The sequence below is a fragment of the Arachis ipaensis genome, chromosome B9, assembly GCF_059453495.1.
Source record: "Arachis ipaensis isolate K30076 ecotype BB chromosome B9, ASM5945349v1, whole genome shotgun sequence".
NCBI lineage: Eukaryota > Viridiplantae > Streptophyta > Magnoliopsida > Fabales > Fabaceae > Arachis > Arachis ipaensis.
The window spans coordinates 50,090,912-50,112,636 of record NC_142444.1 but is presented as its reverse complement, the minus strand read 5'-3'; the positions used below and the strand labels follow the sequence as shown (position 1 = coordinate 50,112,636).

At 33.6% G+C, this 21,725-nt stretch overlaps 1 protein-coding gene, 1 long non-coding RNA gene and 1 pseudogene across 2 annotated transcripts; 2 read left to right on the top strand and 1 right to left on the bottom strand.

Moving 5' to 3' along the window:
• Positions 1-3,072: 3,072 nt before the first annotated feature.
• LOC107618051 (extradiol ring-cleavage dioxygenase pseudogene) lies at positions 3,073-4,594 on the top strand (annotated as a pseudogene).
• Positions 4,595-12,594: 8,000 nt separating this feature from the next.
• LOC107615475 (protein FAR1-RELATED SEQUENCE 5-like) lies at positions 12,595-14,943 on the bottom strand. The gene has a single exon (XM_088497907.1). It carries the CDS (start codon positions 14,839-14,841, stop codon positions 12,595-12,597), a length of 2,247 nt encoding a protein of 748 aa, XP_088354033.1. The 5' UTR covers positions 14,842-14,943.
• Positions 14,944-18,556: 3,613 nt separating this feature from the next.
• Positions 18,557-21,209, top strand: LOC110266572 (uncharacterized). Its single transcript, XR_015899933.1, has 2 exons — positions 18,557-18,975; positions 20,407-21,209. It is a non-coding gene; the product is annotated as an uncharacterized LOC110266572 (long non-coding RNA).
• Positions 21,210-21,725: the final 516 nt, after the last annotated feature.

Genomic DNA, 21,725 nt, shown 5'->3' with positions numbered 1-21,725 from the left:
AAAAATAAAGTACAATAAAAATAAAAACAAAATAGAACCTTAAAGGGGTAGGTCGCAGAGGCAGAGGTGGAGGGAGAACGATAGAAATCAGAGTCGCTGGTGAAGAAGAGGAACAGAGAGGCGACAGAAAACAATGAAGTAGTGGACCCGAGTGTAGCAGCGGCGGCGACAGCGTGTTGCGGCGTCAACGATCAGAGAACAAACACCATACAGGGGAGAACGAGCAATCCCGCTGATGGAGAGGATCAGAGAACGACCACGGCGCAGGGAGAGGATCAGAGAGCGAGCTACCGCGGGGGGGGGGGGAGGAATAAGGAACGAGCAACGTTGATGGGAAGCAGAGTGAGGGGAAAAAGCCCTAGCAGAGCTCTAAACTCCTCTTTGAAACTCAGATTAAAAGAAACAAGAGAAATGTGTAAAATAAAAAAAGGGCAAATATTTAATTATTAATTCTTTCAAAAATAAAAAATAGAGTTTATTTTGTAAATATTTTAGTGGTGGTGAATCATACTCCTATATAAAGTTAGGAGTAAGAAATTCGTGGCCAATAAATCTTACAATACCATTTACATATTAAAAGCAGAAACAAGTACAACCTCATCTCCTATGTACAAAATATTTGGGAAATTAGAAAAAGAAAAGTAGGGTATCATTTATGATGAAGAGTTCAAAAGAAAAACTATTAAAAAGCTAAATATCTAATAGTAGTATAACGCCACAACATATTATTTTTTGCTTATTATTTTTTCTATGCTGCATGATTAGTGTGTAACATACTAATTTAAAAGGGCCATGAATTCCTTGCTCCCACATTTTTGTAGGAGTATCATTAACCTTCATGAAAATAATTATAAAATATACCCTGTTTTTTTTTTGGAAAATATACTAATTAGAATTTGACCCCTCAAATTATTGGTTTTTAACTTTGTCCCCTTTCTCTTTCATTTTCAAATTCAAAGGCATTTAGAGAAGAGAGGTCTGCTAGGGTTTCCTCTCTTTATCAATTTCTGCTAGAATTTTCAATCCCTGTCTCTCTCTCTTCCTCTTCCCCTACTGCAAATCTGAATATCTTCCTATTCCCCCTCGCTGCTGAAACTTGTGCCCACCACCGCGCAACCTGCCCCTGCCGCGCAAGACGCCGCTGCCGCCGCGCAAGACGAGAAACTGAGAGAGACTAGAGTTCTTGGAGAGCATCAACAAGACTGAATAAATCTCCTTCCAAAATAGAGTTCTGAGTTTTCTCCTGAGTTTTTTTCTGCCGTCGCATCTGACTTTCTTCTATTTTGTTCTGTTGTGTTCTGTCAAACAACTTCCGATTTTTCTTCTGTTTTCTTCAAACCGAACCCTTAGTTTTGGATGTGCTCTAATTTTGAACCATTGCATAACCCAGTTTTAGGAAAGATGAAAAGGTACAGAACTACAGATTTTAAAATCTCTCAGTGTTGAACTCTTCATTTTAACGGATCCTGCTGTAAGTTTCTTCCTCACTATGGTTCACTTTTTGATTGGTTAGGACTTAATTAAATTGCATGAATTAATTTAATAGGATCACAGCTTTTCCCTTTGCTGTGTAAATAGATTGTGTTTGTTGTTTGTATATTGAATTAGTAGATTACTGCTAGAGTAGGAAGGGATTTGAGCTGATTTAACACGTCTAAGAATCTTAACAAGTCCTTATCTTCAAAATCTTCGTTGAAAATTGCTATGAGCTTGTTCTGTAATCTTTCTGTAAATCTTTATAGAAAAAAATAGAAAATGAGAAAAGATTCTAGTGATTTTGTTTGGAGGGAAATCTAGACCCTTCTAATCTGATAAGTTTGAGTATGTGCTGTTTAATGCTGCATACTCTTTGTGCTCTTTGAATAAGATGATTAAAGCTTCCACTTCCAATTTATTTTAAATCACAAAACTTTCCCATATCATTTATATATGTTTTTCTATCAAAGATAAGTTTTTAAGATAAATCATCATAAGTTAAATTGTGCTCACAGTCGTTTACCTTAACCGAAATTTTTCCTTTTACTCTAAATCTAAATACATTGGATTTAATTAGATATCATTATTGTTTCTTGTATTAGAGATGTATTACGAAATGAAGCAATCATACAACTTAAAATAATGTCTTATATATAGATGATAGTGGATCAAATTTGTTGATGTTCTACCAGAATATGGAAAAGTTTGAATATTGTGTTGCAATAAGTTTTTGAAAGAAGTTAGTTGATATTTAAAAACATTGCAACTTTTTCATGTGAGCTTGTTAGAAAATACTACGTGATTTCACATAATTTTGTGCCCAACAGACTCAAGGTTACCATGTGAAATTCTTAGTGTTTGTTTGGCTTTTGTTCTTGTTTTCTGTTTCTGCTTTCAGTTTTTAGGACTCTAGGAAGAAGTGGTAAAACATGAAACGAAAACAGAAAATACCATCTTGATAAATAGTGTATAGTTTCTGCTGAGTGAATGGTGAAAATGTTGCTTGACAAATGGTTTTTATCCCAAATGAAAAGCTACTTGTTCATCATGCATGATCTTGTTAACTAAAATAAATATTGCTAATTATGTTCTCTCCGTTCTCCTACTTATAACTACAGGATAAGCCAGCTTTCATATTGAGTACTCTTCTGTAAGGATTGTGACGAACCAATTCATTTAGCTGGCAGCCTTTCTACGAACCACCAGCGGTTTCTCGCTACTGGAATCCGGGTGGCTTTGTTTACACTTTTACTGTTGTTACTAGAATCATATCATGTAGTATTTTAGGTACACGGCAACATAAGTTTTTTTTATATGTCATAGTTTTAAATAAAAGTAGCTAAAAATACATATTTTAATTCTTAATTTTTTTATATTATAATTTTAAATGAGTTAATCAACTTTAAAATTTTTATTAGATTAGATAATTTTACTATTCAAATTACTTGTAAGTATTTAAATTTTTCTATTTTTTTATAAAATCTTTCTATTCTCTGGCATGGCCTCTAAAGATTCTCTCATCATTATAAGTTGAACCTTGCATCATCTAACCAACCATCCAACAAAGAAGAAAGAAGAAGAGAGCCATCATCAATCATGGCTTTGAGTTTGAAGGAAACTTTCTATATATCTCATGGATCACCCATGTTGGCCATTCATGATTCAATTGAGATAAGAAATGTGCTCAAATCATGGAAGAACATCTACCCTCAGACCCCCTCTGCCATTCTCATCATCTCTGCTCATTGGGACACTCGTGTTCCATCTGTCAACATTGTTGAGAGGAATGACACCATTCATGACTTTTATGGATTTCCTAAACCTTTCTACCAGGTTTCTTTCCTTTAGATTCATTAATTTCCTTCTTTGTCATCATTCTTATGCAAAGTTTCATTAGATTGAACTGGTTCAAATCGGATTAGTCAAAGTCTTAGTTATATAGTCTCTGGATGTCGGTGGGAAAGACCAAACAATCTTTTAAGTCTTGAATAGATTTAGAATAATCATTTGTTCTTTTTTCAGAAATGATTGAAAATTTGGTATCTTTTTATGATGGGGAATCTTAGTTCTTAATCTTAACCATGTTATGTTTTTGGCTCCCTTTGAAAGATACTACAAAGTAGAACAATTTTTTGCCATAGTTCTTGGTTAGCCATGAATTGATCTTAATCTTCTGTTGGTATATAGATTAAGTATCCAGCACCAGGAGCTCCGCAACTTGCAAGGAAGGTAAGAGATCTACTTCAAAAATCCGGCTTCAACGCGGTGGAAGAAGACAGAAGGAGGGGGCTAGATCATGGTGCTTGGGTTCCATTGATGTTGATGTACCCGGAAGCCAGCATTCCGGTTTGTCAGTTATCTGTTCAATCTCATAAGGATGGAAGTCATCACTATAACATGGGAAAAGCATTGTCCTCTCTTAAAGATGAAGGTATTCTTATAATTGGTTCTGGAAGTGCTGTTCATAATTTGAGAGAGTTAGTTAGAGATGGAAGCAGTGGTGTCTTTCCATGGGCTCAAGAATTTGATGATTGGTTGAAAACAACTATTCTTCAATGGAGGTACCCTTTTCTATGCAATTGTTTATATGTGAAGTTAATAACTTAAAATCAGAAGATAATTTGACATATTTGACTAAATTATTATCTAACGGTCTTAACTATCAACTTATTTTTGCAAATTTGTTACATTCATTGTTGAAGGTATCTTGATGCAAATTATGTCTAGATACATTGAATTATGAATTTACTAAATTTTGATATTTTAGATATGATGATATAAACCATTGGATAAGAAAGCACCGCAGCTGAAAAAGGCTCATCCATCGCCGGAGCACTTTTTTCCGCTCCATGTAGCCATTGGTGCCGCCGGTGGGAATCCGACGGCCAAAGTTGTTCACAGTAATATTGAAATGGGATGTCTCTCTTATTCATCTTACCAGTTTAATGAAGTTCCTGGCTCTTGCTCTCCTTAATAGTGTTGCTTGGGAACTGACTTATGTATGTGTGATTTAATTTAATGTGTAATAAATTGTGTTTGGATGGACTTTTTTCATTGTGTGTATTTTAATCCATGATATAATCTTACCTAATAGAATAAAATGCTATTGTTGTCGCTAATATTTTTTGTTTTATCTAATTTAATTTATACAGTTATTACCTAGTGAGATAAGATTTCGGTGTTGTTAACGTTATCTCACGCAAGTTTGATAAAGAAATCTTCTTATTTGTTTTCTTCTCCTTGTTATGTACTGTTGTTGATATTTTGACATGTATTTTTCTTTACTCATTAGAAGAAGCTAAATAGAAGTTTTTCATTTTTGCACAAATAATAATTCCAATACATAAGGCTACCATAATGTTCAAAACCGAAGTCTCCTGGGTCATGTGACTGGTTTCATCGTTATTTACGGAAATAAAATATATAGGTTATGAATAATTTACATTAACCGATAAAGTAAAGGAAATTAGTAATATAGAATTGTAATATATAGAAAGATAAATTAGTGTAAAAACTAATGAAACATAGCTTAGTAATTTGTCTTTCAAAAAAAATATTAAAAATATCTAAAAAGATAATTCTCTATTCCCAAATGTCTTCATGCTCTGCTTCCACCTTGGTCCTATATTACCAAACATTTTCTTGTATTACGAGACACAAATCGTTGTACTCTTCTAAAACCAGATCCACGGCAAGTCTCATTCGTGTGGAGTCATTAATCTGCTTAGAGCACCAACAATATAATTCTAATTAGAAGTGTGTTGAAAAAATTATGTTAAAAATACTTTGTTATAAATATGACCTGAATATTGAAGTCATCTTATAAAGTACATTCTCTCATCCAATTGGTCACCCAAACTCCGCTATCATTCCTAAGATATAAAGCATTCCACAAATAGTTATTATATCCATATAAGATATAAACTATTGAACGAGTAATGATATTTAAAAGAAAAAATTAAATATTAGACTTACGATCTATTTTTTTGAGTGGGTAGGCCAAAAGGTGTGATAGGCCAAAAGGTGGAGCAATCTATAACTTTAGACTTATCATCATTAAAAATATGATCATCTAACATCGCTTCTAAATAAGTTGCCTGTACAAGAGTAAATTCATGACACAAAAAAAGTGAATTGTAAATGAGTACTAGTTACAACAAATGGTTATTTAAATTGTTAAGTTGTTAAGTGATTCTAGATCATTGAGTACTAATTTAGAACAAATAATTACCACTTTAATTGCGTTCTTTTTGCGTTATTGATGTTTTCCGACACAAGACAGTGAATCCAATATGATTAGGCGACGACTCGTAAAGTCAACAATAACCAAATACTAACGTAGTTCCTCACAGGTAGGGATAAACACCTGCGATAAACCTTAAACCATTACAAACACTAAAAAAAATATAATAGTACACTAGTGGAAAACAAATTGGTCACTCGTACCCTAACGACGTGGCTAATTTTCAGTGACATATATGCTCCAAGGAAATCAAAGATAACCTCTGCCGGTATATATTTGTCGCTTAAAGCATATCGCTGCATACAAATAAATATTGTTAAATGAAAATATGTTTTCAATTTAACAACTATTTTTGAACTGCTAATTAAATTATACAATTTACTCGTGTGAGTACATAGCATGGTTTAGTCTAGAAAAAAGAACTTTTTTTAAATTAGTATATCCATTCAAACTATTAGACAAAGATATTAACTAATAATTTAAAAATATTATAGGCATAACTTTACTGCAAAATGTGTAGGCATGAACCAGCAAATTGGATCTTCATTCCTACGTCGAAATACACGTATCATCATAAGTGCCACCAGGTTTATAACCTACAATATGTTAAAATTATATGTAAAACATGTTTATAGGTAAATAGAGGCTTAAAAATATAATTACAAGAAAAAGAATAATATGCATTTACTCGTGATTCGACACATCTCTTTGGCACAAGACATCTAAATGTACTTCTGTAACCTTTTTAATCTGAGATTACCAACTCTTCAGAACTGCCAAAGTCATAAGATGGTTAGCTGAGAGAATCATAGAATTTTTAAACCATTATATATTACACATAATTATAAAATACATGTACGGATCTAACGTATCCGAAAAAATATAGGCTGCAACAGCAGCTTGAGAATCGGTTAACATCATCGAAGGTGTAGGCTCAAATGCAACAAGTGTCCACCACTGCAATTAAAAAAAAAACTTGTTTCAAGATTACACTAAAAAATAAAGAAATAAAAAAAATGTAAAAGAAAGAAGAAACAAAGATAAGGTTACCTTTGGCAGTACAGCTCCTACTCTAGCATGTGGTTGTCCATTAGGGGGAGTTGTTGCTTCACGAGTAATATCTGAGTGGAATAACTTTTTGGGTTTAATTGGTATGATACTAGTAAGATCACTAGTTTTTGTACTTTCTGAAGATTGCACAACTACAGTAGGATCCAATATGAAACTACTATTTATGGAAGTTATTTGTTGTGCCATGATCACATCAATTTCTTGGTGTAGAACATGAATGAGCGACTCTAAGTTTTTTATCCTTTTTGTTATATCGTTAAACATACTCTTGACCTCCATATTTTTCATTGGAATAATCTTTTACTACTCACTCAGATAGTATTTTGTCTTGTACGGTACCATATAACCCCTTAGGATGAATATATAGCAAATTCGGTGATAAAAGATAAGAAAAGATAAAAATAATACAAATTTTAAAATATTTTATTTCTATCTTTTTTTTAGAAAAAAAGTTATCTAATTAGAGTAAGAAGATAAGAAGTTAAGAATAATAAGATTATATAAAATAATCTAATTTTATCTTTTTTAAAAAGTTAATATTTAAAAAATAATCAAAAATTTATTATTATTTAAATACAAGATAAAGGGATAGTAATTTATGCCGTGGAAAGTTGTTAAATTTTGGATAAATTTTTATTTTTAATTTAAAGTTAAATGACTAATTATTGGTTATCATATTTAAATTATTAAAATAGAATTAGTTGTGTGAAACATAATCTTATTCTTATATATAAATACTCAAGCATAGAATACTATTAACTATCTCTACTAAAGCTGAAATTACAATCTAGTAGAGTAATGAAAGAAAAAGTAGTAGATGATCACATTGGATCTTCTTCGATGAAAATTACAGAAAATTCTCCGTTGAAACAAATACTACATGCAATAGAGATAATATATCTAACTCATGATAAATTACAATATTATTTATGTATACCAATACTAAATTTCTTTTTTATAATGTAGTCTTTATCCAAGAGAGTTGATGAGATGGAGAAAGCAATGTGGATGGCGAAGAATTCACTTAATAAATTAACCGCCTTTCAATGTAAAACTGATGAGAAGCGTGAGAAATTCGACAATACGGACCTATATGAGATGAAGAATAAATCTTGTGGTGATGTAACAAAGAAAAACTCTTGCCCGTTGCAAGTAAAGTCCGAACCTTGTGTGTTTATGGATTTATCCGATGAGAATAAGGACGTTATGATTTTGCACAATCTGCCACCATCGTTTTACAAAGAGACGCAAACATGCCTGAATGGAGAAGAAAAATCGAAGCCAAAGTCAAGGTTCGGTATACAAAGAAATAGCAAAACTAATAAAACTGTGCAAGAACTTCCGAGTACGTTTGTAAGGCAAAAGGACAAATTGGCAAGAGTCAATAATCCACCGTCTATCCAAAATATGACATTTGCACGACCAGCTAAAATGCCAAAAATTGAGCACAAAGGTCAACTATCAAGCAAGATGGCAGAAACTAGAGTACGTAAAGGGCCTTTAACTTTCACCATAGACAAAGCACGGTTAATGACCTCTGCGAAAAAAAAAAGGCTTTCAAGAACACTTCTATCCCAAAGGTATTTGATTTAGTTAAAAATAATTTATTTGCATAGTATTCAAATACGTATGTTGTGGATAACCTTTATGTTTTGTACAGAATCTTAACTGCTCATTCAAACCACCTTAAGATATGAGGTTGAGTGAGGATTTGGTCAATATGGCTATGTACATCTTTGCTGCTGATAATGATATACCGTGAGCATTTTTTTTTATCTTTTATCTTTAATTTTAGTTCTCTCTGTAGCTAACGTGTTGGCTTTGTGTTAGAGAGGATTTGGTTCATATTCATGATACAACTGCAACTAGAGAAGATCTGTTCTGTCTCGTACTTGGAAAGCAAGTGTCTGAACTGGTAATAAAGCTGATGGCATTGAAGATAACATCAAATATTAGCATGACCAAATTAAAAAATGTTTGGTCCCTTCCACCATCATTTGCGGTAAGTCAAAATCTTGATTTTCTCATTTTAACTAAGTAAAATAAATAATCATTGTGCTCAAACATTCCTAGGATGACGTGTCGTTACATATGGAGGATCATGACCTACTGGAAAAATATGCACATTATATGCCACCAACTAGTGACCTTCAATTTGTAAGTTCTCATTAATTATAGGAATATTTTTATTATAATAAAAAGTACTCAAAAATTTTACTTATACATATTACATCTTATTTGTTATACAGATATATGTCCCAATCAAGGAGAATGATCACTGGTATCTAATGGTAATGAGCATTCCTAACAAAATACTTTATCATTTAGACTCTCACTGTAAGATTGAAGATGATGAACCACGCAAGCATCATATTAAAAATATAGTAAGTTCTCTTACTATAGAAATAAAGCTAATAATAACATTACTTTGAATAATAAAGCACACTATTCTTATTACAGGGAGTGGCTCTTTCTGAAATAATATTTTCAGAGAAGTATGCAAAATATGGTATACAAGAAATAGTGAGTTTCGAGGATTGGGAAGTCCGTAGTGCATTAGGTATTCCTAGGTGCACAAATAGGTAATTATTCAAATTGTCGGTTATTTAATTTAATATATATATATATATATATTGTGTTTTCGACTTCCTTATGTTGTATTGCATGATACGTTTTCACACAGCAATGATTTAGCTGTATGGGTTATGCAATGGATGGATGTGCAACAGGAATTCACTCCTGTGATCCCTCCAAAGGTAACTTTTAACATAGACAGTTTCGCTCTTTAAATACACTAATACATGTTTTAACATTTAGTAAAATAAATTACAGCTGCATGAGGAAAGGAGTAGAATGTATCTAGTATTGGATTTCGTCACCGGAGATTGGAATAAGATACGAGCAGATGTTAACGAGAGGTTTCAATTATGGTGGCTTATGATACGCCCATAACATCTTTACTTAAATTGGGAAGAATTATTTATGTCTTCTTGTTAGACTTACTAAAATAGACGAATTTATTTATTAACTATTTTTTATTCCTATTGTTTTGTATCGCCTTTTCGTTATCCTACTAAGAACCTATAATTCTGAATAAAACTCAGAATCATCAGTGCTAATTTTATCTTTTTTGTTCAATTTTTCTATGATGAGCTCTTCTTCATTAAAATAAAAAAATAAACTGTATAATATATATTTCACAACTAAAACAACAAAATTACTTGAATTATTGAGATTTAGATAATAATGATTCGTTCACTAATCATGCTCATTATTCGGTTATATGGTTCTTGTTTTCTGATGACCTAATTATAAAATTAAAAGTAGTGTAAGAATTCTATTAAAAAATATATAAAATTCTAATTAAAAGTACTCAAAATTTTTTCATACTTAACAAAAAAAAAAAGAGAGCTGTTTCCCTCCTTATTTTGCAAATTATATATAACAAACTAATAAAATCTTACACTTGAAAATTACTTGAATTATTGAGATTTAGATAATAATGATTCGTTCACTAATCATCGGTTATATGGTTCTTGTTTTCTGATGACCTAATTATAAAATCAAAAGTAGTGTAAGAATTCTATTAAAAAAATTTATAAAATCCTAATTAAAAGTACTCAAAATTTTTTCATACTTAACAGAAAAAAAGAGCTTTTTCCCTCCTTATTTTGCAAATTATATATAACAAACTAATAAAATCTTAGACTTGAAAATTAAATTTTACAAATATTATATTATATTTACACCAAAACGGCAATTGAGGAGCAGATGGCAATGATGAGGCGCATGCTTGAACTAGAAGAGAAGGTGCAAGAACTCAGCAAGAGACCAGAAATGCCTCCAGAAAAAGAGTTGATTCTTAATAATGCTCTAAATAGAGTCAATATTCTTGAAGAAGAGTTAGACATGGCCAAAACGGTATAGTATAAAATCCCACCATTTTATTATAACTTTAATTAATTTATGAAAATCATGATTTAAATGTTCAATAATTTATAATAAGATATTTAAATCTTTGGATCCTTTTAGTCGCTTGAAGCAGCACATCTTCGACTAGTAGGACTCCAAGCCTACATTGACAAAAAGAAGAAAAAGACACTGGTAGGTCATCTGAAGTATGACCATTGAATAATTTGAGATGCATATTGATATAAATTATACATAAGTTCACAAACTTTTTTTTTCTTCCTTTTAACATGCATAAGCTTTGATTTGTGATTGCAGTTCCACTGGTGAGGAAACAAGCGTATGTTTTACCTAACCTCAAAATATTATTACTAGTTTGTGTTGATATGATTGGTGGCGTTTCCATCTTCAGCCCTATTAGATGTCATTATTGAATTCACTTTGGTATAAATTTGATCAATGTGTAATGCACTGTGTCATCCCTCCAATGTATGTGTATTAAATTATATATGCTGTATAAGTGAATAAAACTATGCTTGGTTTTTTTGTATAACCAAGTTACCAACTAATTTCCTAATTTAATCTATGCAAAGAGAGATCCAGAGGAACAAACGCTTTTCATTTTCAACTGATAAAGGCAAATCACATTAAACACAACTATAGAAAAAAGTGTGACACAGCAAACTTGTGTTTAATTCGGCAAAGAAGCCAAAATGGCTATACACACATTACAAAATTTCCTTAGTTAAGTCAAATCCATCATCAAGTATAAATCAATATTTAGAGTTTACATGTGCAAGGGGTCAGCATTTAGCAATCCTCAGAAACACCATGGTATGAAAAACTTGGTCGTGCAGATCCTCTTTCAGCAACAACACTCACCAGCAGAACTTCTTCTTCTGCTAAATAACATCATCAAAATGAAGGAAATAAGGAAATAGAACTATCAGAAAAATAATGTGGAAAATGAAACTATATGACACCACTGTGTTCTAAGAAGATTTTAGACAACCCACCCTTAGCCTAGCTTCTTCTTGGCTGTGAATGTAAGCTAGCAGTTCTTTTTGCCTCATTAGAGCTTCATACAGAGCCTAATACATAGTGCAAGAGCATTACTTAGGTGAGGAGACCAGGGGCCAAAAAAGTAGTATTCATCAAATCGACAACCATATCACTATGACATTTTCAAAATGCATACGAACATAAATAGCTAGATTACAAAGAAAAAAAGATGATGATGACAATGATGACTTCGCACGAAGAGAACAAATTCACAATGGCAAGTATGCAATAAGCAATTCAGATAAGTCCCGATTTAAGTCACAGTAAGGAAATGAAAACCTAAAAAGAATAAAAGCTTTCGCAACATACTTGGCATTACTTGAATATTAGTATAACCACAAATAAATATTCACCATACTTCCTTGAGAATAATCCGGCACCTGTATGCTCCACAGCAAAGAATCTAGCATAATATAGGCTGCATAGCAAGTATATTGCAGTAAAATAAAGGTTAAACTCCAAGTCTTCTAACTTTGGTCCCTAATCTTGATATCCACTATCAGAAGAAGAAAAGCCAAGCAGGACTTCAAACTTTGGTTCATAATAGTAAATAACAATAGTCTAACATGTAAGAAACACAATATTTGAATAGATCAATGTGACAAAGAACACAACAAATACCAAACCTAAATAGAATAAAATTAGAGAATACCAGAAACTTAAACCATTAACTATACCTTATTACAACACTTCATTGCTATTGTACGAAGCATTCTCATCATATACCTACAATATCAGCAATATAATATTATTAGTACTAGCTAATAAGCAGCAATTAAAACTTAGTCATACCTCATTGGTAAAAATACTTACCAATGAGTCATCTTCAATGTTCATGTGATCATCCGAGTCATTATCAAATGTGTCATTTCCATGGCCTTCTGACTGTGAGATGCCACAACGAACACGACAAGTTGTTCGATTGTGGCCCTCCATACCACACTGTCCACATCGATGTTTTCTTTTATTAGACTGTGAAGCCCCCCTTTTGTCCTATATTTTCTTGGGTCCCTTGGCATGCTATATCCGAGATCATTGGTTGCGAGCCCAGCTCCAAAAGCATCCACTTGCACACCATCTCTTACACTATCTGCATCATTGACCAACTCTTTTTGTGCAGCATCTTCCTCCTTAAATTGTTTCAACAAATTCATAGCCATTTCCCGTGTAAAGATAAATCTCTCGTTATCTCGGCAAGCAAAGTTGGCTAGTTGTCTAAACCAATCCATCAAACAACTGTATTGACTTAGCATCAAAGAATCCCAATGAAGCCCGACCGCATTTTGCAAACCTACTTTGGCAGTCTTGGTCCACCGAGGCAAGACTAATGACCTTGGTAACTCCTCTATATCTTCATGCACCAAGACGCAAACTATGTGTTCACAAGGTATGCCAAATGATTCCATTCTCATACATAAACAATTGAATTCCATCTCAATGTCACAACAGAATACACGCCACATCTCATTTGGCATTCGGTCCAAACCGACAGAGTAAATCACATAAGAGCCAGTTTGCCTCATATTTATTACCTTCATTGATGCAGCCCGTACAAGGATTGGTTGGAACATATGAAATATTGATAGGGTGTAAACATTGGCAGCACTCCTCTTTAACTGTTGAAAACAAGTTTGCATACTGGGTCTCCCATTCACAGAGGCGAGGTCAGCCTGGACCTCTTTCCACCTTATATGGTCGACACAAGGATTAAAGTGTTGAATGAACTCAACAAGATTGTACCTTGAGTTGACATACTTTGCAATGATCGAGTTTAATCCCTCGCACCGAGAAGTAGTCCGAAAACCAGCAAAAAACTTCCCTCTTATATGTGCAGTTGCCCATGAATGTCTCTTTTTATGCATATCTAGGACCCAATTCTTGTTTTCGATACCAAATCCCTCAACCATTTCAAACCACTTTTGACGAAATACATCAATTTCATAGTCACCTAGCATACAATTTTTAAACATGGAGGTAAACAGGGGCTTGCCAATGTTACTTGTTGCATTGCGAATCAGATGCCATGCACATAATCTATGATGTGCATTAGGAAACTCTTTTTCAATGGTGAACTTCATTGATAGATCACCATCCGTGATCACCGAAACAGGTGCTTTCCCATTCATTGCCACCTTCAGTTGTTGTAGCAACCACCTATATGTGTCTTTTTCCTCATCACAAATTAAAGCAGCAGCAAAGATAATTGTTTGATTGTGATGATTGACACCAAAAAATACCACCAGTGGACACATATATTTATTCTTCCTATAGGTAGCATCAAAAGCCAGCACATCGCCAAATAATGAGTAGTTTGCCCTACTGAGACCATCGCACCAGAATAAATTACGCAAAGTTCCATCGGCATCCATGTGATGATTAAAATAGAGAGAAGGGTCATTTGTTGCTTGATCTTCTAGATACTTCAAAGCTTCATATGCATCACCGGGTAATTGGCGCCTCTGCTTTGCTATTTTATTGTACATGTCCCTTTGCATGAAAGAGAGATACTCGTAGCCACCTGTCTGATTTGCTAATGCCCGATATATCTGCCTAACACTAATCCCACCCTTTTTCATGTTAACCATGTGGCCAATATCAGCCTCAAACATGAATCTATGCCCAGGGAGCAATCCAGTCAACCGAGGATCCAGAAGCGGATGATTGTGTTTATCAGAAAAATAAGAAATAAACCAACGACCACTAGGTGCATCTACACGAATCTCCATCATTGCACTGCAGCCACACCTTGTCTCGGGTGTATGTTTTCTCTTAAGGTTTCCAATGCCATAATTATTTTGTGGTTTAAATCCTTCACGATGACATACAAAATTCTTCAACTTAAGTGCGCCCGCATGACTCTTCCTAGTCCTGTTCTTCCGAGCACTAAAGCTTTTTGTCCTTGCATATCTATTGTAGAACTCAAATGCAATGTTGACATCAGAAAAGTGAAAATGACATACATCTTCATCCCTGATGTTCCAAAATTCAATCATCCCAATGTCTTCAAGTGAGTCAATGTTATACCCTTCATCGAAGCCGTGATAATCAAACATTGGTTCCACATTTGTGTCCTCATCCATATAATCCACGTCAACTTCCTCATGTTTTTCTTCCTCCTACTCATATTCATCATATGATGTATGCTCACTATGAACCCCTTCATGAGAAAATTCTTGACCCATAACTTTCTAAATACCAATACACAATTCACAATCTTTTAAAATTGAAATCAATCCAATAGTGTCAATCTTAGGAATCATGAAATTGGACACAAGTTTCATTTATTGTATTAAGGGAAAATGAAGAAGCGTGAATCCAAAATCTAATGGTGAAACTATAAGAGTAAAAACAGAAAGACAAGAACAGTTGGCAATGCCAGCTATGCATGCGGTGGGTGCAAAGGACAAAAAAATATTAAATAGTATATATCCTCTATCTATCAACCTATCTATATTTCTGATCACATGTCACAAAATCCCCGCCGCTCGCAGCCACTGAAGAACACATTATTTCCCCTTTGAGAACCCCGCAAAGTTTGCTTGGCTGCCACCTTAATCCATAGAAACAGATTGCTCGCAAGATTAGATATGCATATGCCCTTCGATGAAATTACCCTATTTTAAACACACTGCTTTCTTTGAGTTGATTGATTGTAGCCCCTCTTCCCTAGCCCTTCACTACATTCACTTTGGACAACTAGGCAATCCTTTCAAGTTGCGCAACATACGTGGCATCCACCTTCTCTGCTAATATATAATTAACTATCAAGAATTAAAAATTAAAAAATAACAACTAGCCCCTCTTTCCCACTTAGGCGCTAATAGTGTTTGCAGATTTGATCTTAAAAGGGGAAGGAAGTGCTCATGTGTTCCTGGATACAAAGTGATTGGTCTTATGGGTGTGAATCCATATTTGCTACCACATCTAATGAAAGTAAGGTAACTTTCTTGGAACTGGGCCAAGTTGAATAAATAATATAAAATAATGGTGAGGTCAATTATACTACAAAGAGAAAAGATTTCATTCCATCATTACATTAACACCACCTGTTTTTTTTTTTTTTTTTTTGCTTTAAGCTTTTTAGCAAGTAACAACCCTTTTCTTCATGTTCTGAGTGAGATCAAAGTGCTAATAAGAGGAAAAAGCAGTGTTATTTTCAAAAGAAAGAAGAAAAACTCAAAAAGGTGGTTGTGGCAATTCATCAAGTACAAAATGTGCATGATGAGATAGATGATGTGTTTAATTTTCTCTTTCTCTATTGGGAAAGGCACTTTCCTGTGCCAGCTACTGCATCAGCACACAGAAGAGGTTTTGGCAATTTGTATAGAGTGGTGTCAAATTTACAGAGAGAGAGGTACTCAAATCCATAGAACATGGATGTGAGGAAATTTATTTATTAAAAGTATTGTGTTTGGAATCTTAGGGTTCTTAATTGCTAATGACTTGGAACAACATGACAACTATTTTGGACAAACCATGTTTAGTGGCGCCATTAAATACAACAACATTACAAGCCTTATAATAATTAATAACTATTCATTATTTTAATCCTTTCATTCAAACTGTAAAATCTGCATATGTTTTAAGTTTTCAAACTTGTATCATGTCATTAAGATACAAGGTCAGAGGACCATTTTGTGACACTTGATTTTCTCTATAAATATACGTTTGGATTTAGCTAGCTTGTTTGTAACTATACATTTTAAGAATACTGGACCAAGTTAAATGAATAATATAAAACAATGGTGAGGTCAATTTTACATTAATCTATATATATGCTTACAAGTTACAAGAACATAAGAAAAACACCTACTTGTAACATAGGATGGTAGTGAAGTCACAAGATATGGAAGATGTGATATGTTTAAGAACTAATAACTAGAGTACAAATGAACTAGATATGTCACATATATGGTATACAATAAATCAAGTGCTACTTCATCCTAACCTTTTGATGTTATCAAATAGTGATCTGCTAGAGTGAAGACTCAAAGAATCCAGATGAAGTATGATTGGCCCTGATTCATCACCTTTATCCGGGATACAAATAATGATCAAGCTCCAATGAAGACTGAATACATGTAACATTAGAAGAAAAAGAATCCAGAAATGAGAGAATGCACAAGAGAGATTAAAATATAACAATAAAAAGCTAAAACGAGGATAATTTTTCAAGCTCTCTGCATGTTAAGAGTTGAATCATTACAAGGCAAGAAAAAGCTACCTGGTGATGGGGAAATCAATCTCCAAATATTGAAACTAAAACAGCTTCACAAAACATAACATTAGAGTTAAACCTACAAGAGAAGCACATCTAATATCTACATAAAACACACATGAAAACAATGACATGCAACCAAATAGGGTAATATAGTAACAAAAGCAATTTAAAATTTACCAATTGCCCCAATTTTGTGCTCCCGACAGATATCTATCATATCTTTCATGGAATTGAAAACCTCAGATATCTGTCACCCATTAAAGGAGGCAAATGATGAGAAAGCTTGATTAGATAATAATAATAATAATAAACTTATATAAAAAACTCTAAGTAGATTTAAGTAGTGTACCTGCAAACATCTTACATATCTTTTGGAAAAACCTAAATCATTTAGAGATTGCAACTCCAGACTCTTTGCAAGTTGACGGCCAGCAGCCAAAACCCTAATGCAAAACAAATTGTAAGAAGCGTTAGTGCACTCCTATCTGTTGCCACACTTCATGAAAGAGAATTTGACAAACATATATCACAAACTAGTCAATTAAAATGGAGGACAAGGACAGTTTTCTATATGCTATCCTTTCTATAGTTGCCTATCTGACGGTCAGTCTACTCTAGCCTCTAGCCAAGAAAGAAATGCATCATTGCATCTATCTCCAAATCCTCAGATAGCACGCCATCAAGAGACATAATTTTTTAGGAGGACGATTCACGAAAATATGGAATTCAGTGAGGAATATACGACGATAATAGCAAATTAATCACCAAGATTTAATTGGGGAAGGCTGCAAAAGTAAGGAGACAAGGAAACAGATTATCAGCAAAGCATTTGCTATGCAGCCGAAAAATTGGAGAACATACAGAAGCAGGGGGCGGCGGTGGTGGCGGCGGCAGCGGAGGCGTGGCGCGGCAGCGGAAGCAGGGCGCGGCGGCGGAAGCAGGTCGCGAAAATTTACAGCAGAGGAAGAGGATGAGAATGGTAGGGATTGAAGTTGGATAAAAACCCTAACTGCTTCTCTTCTCTGAATGCCCTTGTATCTGAAATAAAAAAGAAAGGGGAGGGCAGCGTTAGGGTTTTCCAAGAACTCTAAGGGAAGGGGAGAGTGAGGGCAGAGTTAGGGAAGGAAAAAAAAGGCTTCAATCTGGTTGATGCTCTCCAAGAACTCTAATCTCTCTCAGTTTTTTGTACCCAAAAAAAGGGAAAGGAAGAAATGTTAAAAATCAATAATTTGAGGGGTCAAAATCTAATTAGTAAATTTTTCAAAAAAAATGGGGTATATTTTATAATTATTTTGATGTAGGTTAATGATACTCCTACAAAAATGTGGGAGTAACAAATCCATGGCCATTTAAAAGAATGAGTCCGAAAATGAATTTTTTAATATGTCCTGGATTCCTTACTCCTATATTTTTGTAGGTTTATCATTAACCATCATTAAAATAATTACAAAATATACCCCTTTTTTTTTTTGAAAAATTTACTAATCAGATTTTGACCTTCAAATTATTAGTTTTTAACTTTTTTTCTTTTTCCTTTCATTTTCAGATTCAAAGGCATTCAGAGAAGAGAGACCTACTAGGATTTTTCTCTTTTTATCAATTTCTGCTAGGGTTTTCAATCCTTGTCTTTCTCTCTTCCTCTTCCCCTGCTGCAAATCTCAATATCTATTCCAATAGTTTCTGGTAAGCCTGATAGATTTGGACCATTACAACCATATTGCTGATAGCGCTCTTTTCATTTTTCGTCCCATCATCTGGTCACCCGCCGAATGATGGCAACTAGGCCTGAAAGTCTTTCTCTCCGAACTTGCTTTTGTCCAAGGCTTCTAAACCTTCGATGAGATGAAGGAACGTATTCGGATCTGACCTTCTTAGTATATAACTACACCTCAAACCAAGCATATCCTCGCTGCCGCAACCTCCACCTGCCGCCGCGCAACATACCGCCGCTGCGCTGCCGCCGCCGCGCAAGACGCTGCCTCAACACTTGGAGGTTAGTTAATCATTATTTTTTTCTCAATAGTCAAGAAATTTAATTATGCTTGCAATAAAAACTTAGAAATCTATTCAGTATTTTCACTGAAAATAATTTTATTTGTATATGTATCTGGTCACTACTTCTATGGTAAATACTAAATAGAGCAGCACTATCTAATCTAGTGTAGTAGATGTAGATCAACTCAAACTTTTATGAACAGAAAATAAAAGAAAGTTGTGGAGGCACGTGAAGTGCCATGAACTTCTGTGTATGTGCTGTGGCCAATGGCAATGAAGGGTGTCTTTTGGATGCTTGGTTTTCTAGCTGCATAAACGGGTAATTATTGGAGAAAGAGAACTGTTATGCGTGACAATGTAAAATTGACCTCACCATTGTTTTATATTATTCATTTAACGTTTTATTATAATGCTGTTGAATGGTCCTTGTTGCTAAAACATTATTATACTTTACTACTATTACTGTTGTAACCTGTAAGTGATTAATCTTTGTTGAATGAGACTTGATTAGTAAGCTGAGTTAATTGGAATTTCTAAGGGGGGACAAAATCTAAGATTGCAGTAGCTTAGGCATGGTGGATGAACTCAATAAACTATTTATACTCAAATTGGTTTGGAATTTTGGTTTGGTTCGAGAAATCAATTCATTTTAAAATGTAATCAAACTAAACCATTTGGTTTGGTTGCTATTCAATTAGATCATATGATTAGCCATACCAAAACAGTTAGATCATATGATCAAAATGTGCTTTTCATCTTTGATCTTTTTTATTCGTTTGTTATTCCCGAAACTTACAAATTGTGAGACAGATCAGTCCCTTCTTTTGGTATTTTTTGGCTGTTTGGAGTGAGGACTAAATTGTGCCCTTTTGTTAGTTTAGGGACTGTCTCGCAATAAGTTTAAGGACAAACAAACTAATAAACAATGAGCAAGAACTAAAGTGGCTACTCGAAGAAATATTAAGGACTAATTTAGGGCTTTATTCTCTACATTTTCAATGGTGCAAAAATTGGCCTGATTAAACCATCTACTACTTTATACCTTCTCACATAGCTTACCTGTGAAGCCAATAAGAGATAGCTTCTGCATGAAGAATATTCAATCATTGCAATATGTAGTGGGGAATGCTGAGAAATAAAACAACAATAGTAAGTTCAACAGAAGAAGATTCTTAATGAGATTGAAGTTCCCTGCTAAAATATAAACTTTCAGAGAGAATGGAATTCTCACTATCATTGCTTTCAAATAACTTGTTAAGAAACCTGATGTAAAAAGTGATATGGATGGCTGCAACTAACAAATTTTTGTTATCTGTTTTCAAAAATGAAAATATCTGTTTCGTGTAAATTTATATATTCCCAGCATGTAAATTTATATATCCCTTGAGAAGGAAATAACTGTATATATATGCTTTGATGCTTGCTTCAGAGACGTGGGAATGGGACATGATGAAATGAGGGGATTATTCCCTATTGCTTTTGAATATTCAGCGAGAATGCTGTTCACAGAGGCATCTTCCAGTGCTCATATGTTGCATGCCATGAACTGTGCGCCAAAGTAGCATATATTATTGTTTTGTTATTGTTGGATTCCTGAAGAAGAAAATGACGTTACTAGTAACTGAAGGACTTAAAAATCTTATATGAATGTAAATTCCTTTATATTTGTTGAAGTGTGCTATTTATTTGAGCCTCTAATCATGAACACTTTTTTTCTTGCTTAGAGAAAGTTCACACAAAATAATTGATTTATGCAAAATGAAATGAGGTTGCAGATAAGCAGAGAAGGTAGTGCTCAGATATAGGCATCACAGTTGGTGCAATAGTTGGAAGTTGTTTATGAGGTTCAAGGTCCTTGAGAATGTGAAATGGACACTCTCGTGGAGAGTGGGAGTCTTGCTGCGACTACTTCCGAAGAAGTGGTTAGGAATTGGTAAAGAAACCTGATATCGATGTCACTGAGATGTCCATTTGATCAGTATAATGGATGGAATGTACAATGTATGTTAGCTGTGTTCTGGTTTGAATTATGTTATTGACTCACTGCTTGTAGTGTATAATTTGTGCTCTATGCTTTCCTTTTGTTTGAGTACTTCATATGTTCAGTAGGAAATGTGTGATTCAGTGTAAGATAGAAAGATGTTCATATTTGAGTTGCTCTTGTAACACAACCATGACTAAACACTTCATTGCTTATTTCTATGAAAATAAGGCAAGTAATTTTATGTTTAACAAGAATGAAGAATCACTTCTTATACTCATTTAGATTCCGTTCAGTTGCTGCATATTTGGTGTTGCACAGAACGTTCTCTGTTGTCTTTTATGCATTAAAATACTAGTAGAAAATAATTAAGATTGCTGATTTTTCCTTACAATTATTATATTGATCAACTAAATGTATGGCGAAAAAATGCAATTCTTTTTAGAGTATAATTATAATATATTTTTATTTATCTAACATAAAAGAATTTCTTAATTAAAAAAAAATGTTTGAGAATACCTTATTTACCTGTTGAAGGTTTAAGTGTTGAAAATTATGACTAAACAAAAAGTTAAGAGAATGACACTTTACACTCAAACGTTTCTTCCCTTTTAATTTCTTTTATTTATGACACTGTACACTCAAAATTTTCTTTTTTGAACTTTGCCATTGTTCATTTTTTGGATTAACATAGATCAATTATATCCTATAAATTCAGGATATGTTTGAATTTTGTTTTTGTTCATTTTTTGGATTAAGTTATATTG

What these genes read in the sequence shown, in the direction of transcription:
- LOC107615475 (XM_088497907.1), bottom strand. Translation starts at nt 14,841, where the DNA reads ATGGATGAGGACACAAATGTGGAACCAATGTTTGATTATCACGGCTTC.